Here is a 1,962-nt window from a genome sequence, read left to right as displayed (position 1 = left end):
TACATAATATAATTTTTTTATCAAAATACTTATAAAATTGTAATTTATTTAAAATATTATATATACAATACATAGAAATGTTAAGCTTTTCATTTTTTCAATTTTTTAGAAAAACTGTTTTAAATTCCTTTATATCAAGCATAACTGCATAAGTAGTCTTTATCAATATCTATAATACGAAAAATAAAATGTCCTCTTGATGCCAACTTTCCTTATTACCCAAACCCAATTTCTGTAGCTGAGCTAAACCTGAAAAATAACTCTCGTAATAATCGTTAAATAAAATAATTCAAAACAGTTTTTCTAAAAATAAAATTAAAAAGCTCAACATTTTCATATATTATATATAATATTTTAAATAAATTACATTTTTACAAATATTTTATTATATTTATCATTTAAAAAATTATTTATTTATATACTAATATATTTTGTATTTATTAAAATCTATCACCTCTTTTTCATGATAACTTTTGATTTTTATTTATTAAAATTTAATAGTTTATAAAAAATAGCACATCCAATGCTTATAAAGCTTTTGTGCTCATTTCAGAGGCACCGCAATAAAAAGCCATAGCGAAACGACGTAGTTAGGATCCAACCAGATATAAATTAGAAGAATTTGCGGGGTTTTGTGATTTCCAATAGACTTGGGTCTCTGAAAAGCCAATCGCAAGTTTTGTGGTTTTCTTATTCATCTCAACACTCACCCTGAAGCTTAGCAGAGGCAGCAATGGCCAAAACTTATACCTTTGAGGAGGTCGGTAACCACAATCACAAAGAAGATTGCTGGATTATTATCCATGGCAAGGTTTGTTTTTAACTCTCATTTAGTTTTCTATGGATATCAAATCCAATCCATTGCAGCAGTAACAACACTTCATTAGATGGAAATTTTTTTAATTATATTGATTTCTACAGAGGCAAATTCATTGGATGCATGAAAGTATAAATAATTGAATGAACATGCATGGCTTTGCAGGTGTATGATGTGACCTCATTTTTGTATGATCATCCAGGAGGTGGTGATGTTTTCCTGGTGGCCGCCGATGGTACTTAATTAATTAATATCCTTAAACTGTTTGATGCTTCAAAACTATAAATTATATTGTTTCTTGCATTGTCTGTTTTACATTACAGAGAAGGATGCATCCGTTGGATTTGACGAAGTTGGGCACAGTGAATCTGCCATAGAAATGTTGGAAACATACTATGTTGGAGAGCTTGATACTGACACCATTACTTCTACCACTGTTTCCGACGGAGAAAACCATGCTCTGCCGCCACACGCACCCGCCGCCACCAAAACCAATCATAGCTTTGCTGTGAAGATCCTGGTGGCGTTGCTCATGCTGGCGTTGCCTTTTGTTGTTCAATACTATTATGGCAAAGGAAACGACCCTCCCAATGGTGAAAACTGAAGAACTTGAGCTACCTATGTAGTTTTATTCTTTTCAATAACGAATATCATTGCAATTCTTCTTTGTTTCTATGTTATGCTATGCCTTCTTGCTTAGCCTTGCTAGCTGTTCATTTAGATAAAGTTAACGATGTCTGGAGTTTTTATTGAATATTTGCTGGCTTTAAAGTTGATAATTAAGAGTCGTTAGATAATTTAACTAAATTTTTATTTAACTATTCTCAGCTTATCCACTTCAAGTCAAATGTACCTCCTGAAATTTTTACATTGATATTTTCTTCTTTTTGGGATTGTGTGGCACTGTGGTCCAAACTGCACACTGTCAGAGACTCAAGTATCAGAAAATCTGCAGATTATGACAGGGCCTTGTTGTCTTGGGCCATGCAAAAATAGGGGGAGGTTCGCAGCTACGAATATGGTCAAATTTGTCGGCACCATCTTTCTGTTGGCCAGTCGTGAGGTTTATTTCATTGGGCTTAGACCAAATCAGAAATTGGGTCAGCTTTTTGACTTCTCTGCCTTGGTTTTTGCAAGCATTTACA

The 1,962-nt window shown here is 33.0% G+C and overlaps 1 protein-coding gene across 1 annotated transcript; it reads left to right on the top strand.

Moving 5' to 3' along the window:
• Positions 1 to 582: 582 nt before the first annotated feature.
• Positions 583 to 1,561, top strand: LOC107491833 (uncharacterized). The gene is made up of 3 exons (XM_016112751.3): positions 583 to 811; positions 983 to 1,052; positions 1,141 to 1,561. The coding sequence occupies exons 1-3, from the start codon at positions 734 to 736 to the stop codon at positions 1,419 to 1,421; spliced, it is 429 nt and encodes a 142-aa protein (XP_015968237.1). The 5' UTR covers positions 583 to 733; the 3' UTR covers positions 1,422 to 1,561.
• The last annotated feature ends 401 nt before the right edge of the window (positions 1,562 to 1,962 follow it).

Source organism: Arachis duranensis, chromosome 6 (assembly GCF_000817695.3).
Source record: "Arachis duranensis cultivar V14167 chromosome 6, aradu.V14167.gnm2.J7QH, whole genome shotgun sequence".
In the NCBI taxonomy this organism is placed as follows: Eukaryota; Viridiplantae; Streptophyta; class Magnoliopsida; order Fabales; family Fabaceae; genus Arachis; species Arachis duranensis.
The sequence above is the reverse complement of the archived record's forward strand: the minus strand, read 5'-3'. Positions and strand labels throughout refer to the sequence as shown.

What these genes read in the sequence shown, in the direction of transcription:
- LOC107491833 (XM_016112751.3), top strand. Translation starts at nt 734, where the DNA reads ATGGCCAAAACTTATACCTTTGAGGAGGTCGGTAACCACAATCACAAA. An exon ending in GGATTATTATCCATGGCAAG is followed by an intron (nt 812 to 982) that starts GTTTGTTTTTAA and finishes ATGGCTTTGCAG; the next exon opens with GTGTATGATGTGACCTCATT. An exon ending in TTTCCTGGTGGCCGCCGATG is followed by an intron (nt 1,053 to 1,140) that starts GTACTTAATTAA and finishes TTTACATTACAG; the next exon opens with AGAAGGATGCATCCGTTGGA.